We start from the raw sequence: 1612 nt of genomic DNA, 5'->3' as shown, positions 1-1612 counted from the left end.
AAAAAAAAAAAAAAGCATAGGTAATCCCAGGACACATGGAGCTGCCTTTATTCAGTGTGATTTTTAGGAGTGATAGACAACAACCACTCCTCAGGGCAGAATCGTCTGTCTACCCAGAGCTGCAGACTCTGTAACTGATCTGGCTCATTGTTAATGGAAATGAAAAGCAGCGTGTTTACATGTGTATTACGTCATTGTTCCTTAGGTGTTCTGACTCAAACTAGCAAGGGAAGACTGCCCTCAAACACTTCAAATGTTTTCCCCGAGGGTCACCTTTGGTAACAGTTCTTTCTGCGCTGAAAGAAACCTAGTGCCACCTGAGACACAATCCACAAGACACCTTCCCCAAGTTTCAACCAGACCGTGCAGTGCCAGGCTGGGCGCTCAGTACCACACTGCAAACCAGTTCCTCGGCCTGGACCACAGCCTCCATAGGAGAGGAGGAAAGCAGTACTTTTTTCCTGCTCTATGCCAAACAGCGACAAAATTTCTCTAAATCCCCCCATGTATCTGTGCTTCTGTCTTCTAGCATTCTGAGCAGTGAAATACTCAACAATACCTGGCCAGCTGCTTCAGAATCTTCCCTTGCCCACCCCCAAGTGATTTAGAATTCAAGGAGCGCAGCGTGGCCAGGAAATTGGGCCGGCTAATGGAGTAATCTGAAAGTGATTCCTCCAGGCTGCTTTTCTTCCTTAAAGATACTGTTCAAGCCTAAAGCATTTATGCAGTGAGCTTCTTGCATTAAGAAATATAAAAAAGGAAAATCGCATAAAAGCGAAATGTGGAATAATAATGAAGGCAAAACAAAACGGAAAGTACATCAGGGACAAAGACTCCTGAATTCTTAGCTTCAAAGCCTGAAGAACCAGGCTGGAGGATTTAACGAACCACCGTGCATGCCAAGTGCCAGCCTTGGTGGTGAGCCCTGGGGATGAGAGCTTACTGCAGAACTACACCCTCATGCGAACTTTCCTGTTCACTAGAATGACCTGTGGGGCTTTAAAACATACGGATACCGGCCGGGCGCAGTGGCTCTCGCCTGTAATCCCAGCACTTTGGGAGGCCAAGGCGGGCAGATCACCTGAGGTCAGGAGTTTCTGAGACCAGCCTGGCCAACCTGGTGAAACCCCATCTCTGCTAAAAATACAAAAAAAATTAGCCAGGCATCGTAGCAGACTCCTGTAATCCCAGCTCCTCCGCAGGCTGAGGCAGGATAATTGCTTGAACCTGGGAGGCGGAGGATGCAGTGAGCCTGCACCACTGCACTCCAGCCTGGGCAACAGAGCGAAACTCCGTCTCAAAAAAATATATACAAAAATTAGTTAGGCATGGTGGTGCACGCCTGTAGTCCCAGCTACTCTGGAAGCTGAGGCAGGAGAATCACTTGAACCCAGGAGGTGGAGGTTGCAATGAGCTGAGATTGTGCCCCTGCATTCCAGCCTGGGTGACAGAGCAAGACTCTGTCTCAAGAAAAAAAAAAAAAGAAAAAGAAGTGCTTTCCTGCTGGGCATGGTGTCTCACACCTATAATCCCAGCACTTAGAGAAGCCAAGGTGGGTGGATCACTTGAGGTCAGGAGTTCGAGACCAGCCTGGCCAATATGGTGAAACCCC

General features: G+C 48.3%; 1 protein-coding gene across 1 annotated transcript in view; it reads right to left on the bottom strand.

Annotated features, from left to right (window-relative positions):
- The window catches only part of TBCE (tubulin folding cofactor E), a 131558-nt gene that overhangs the window by 7573 nt on the left and 122373 nt on the right, over positions 1-1612 (bottom strand). Inside the window, exon 15 of the mRNA XM_011935757.1 lies at positions 392-533. Within this exon, the coding sequence (XP_011791147.1) occupies positions 392-533 (142 nt within the window). The remainder of the gene's footprint in view (positions 1-391; positions 534-1612) is intronic.

This window comes from Colobus angolensis, unplaced genomic scaffold, assembly GCF_000951035.1.
Source record: "Colobus angolensis palliatus isolate OR3802 unplaced genomic scaffold, Cang.pa_1.0 Scaffold148, whole genome shotgun sequence".
NCBI classification, from domain to species: domain Eukaryota; kingdom Metazoa; phylum Chordata; class Mammalia; order Primates; family Cercopithecidae; genus Colobus; species Colobus angolensis.
The sequence above is the reverse complement of the archived record's forward strand: the minus strand, read 5'-3'. Positions and strand labels throughout refer to the sequence as shown.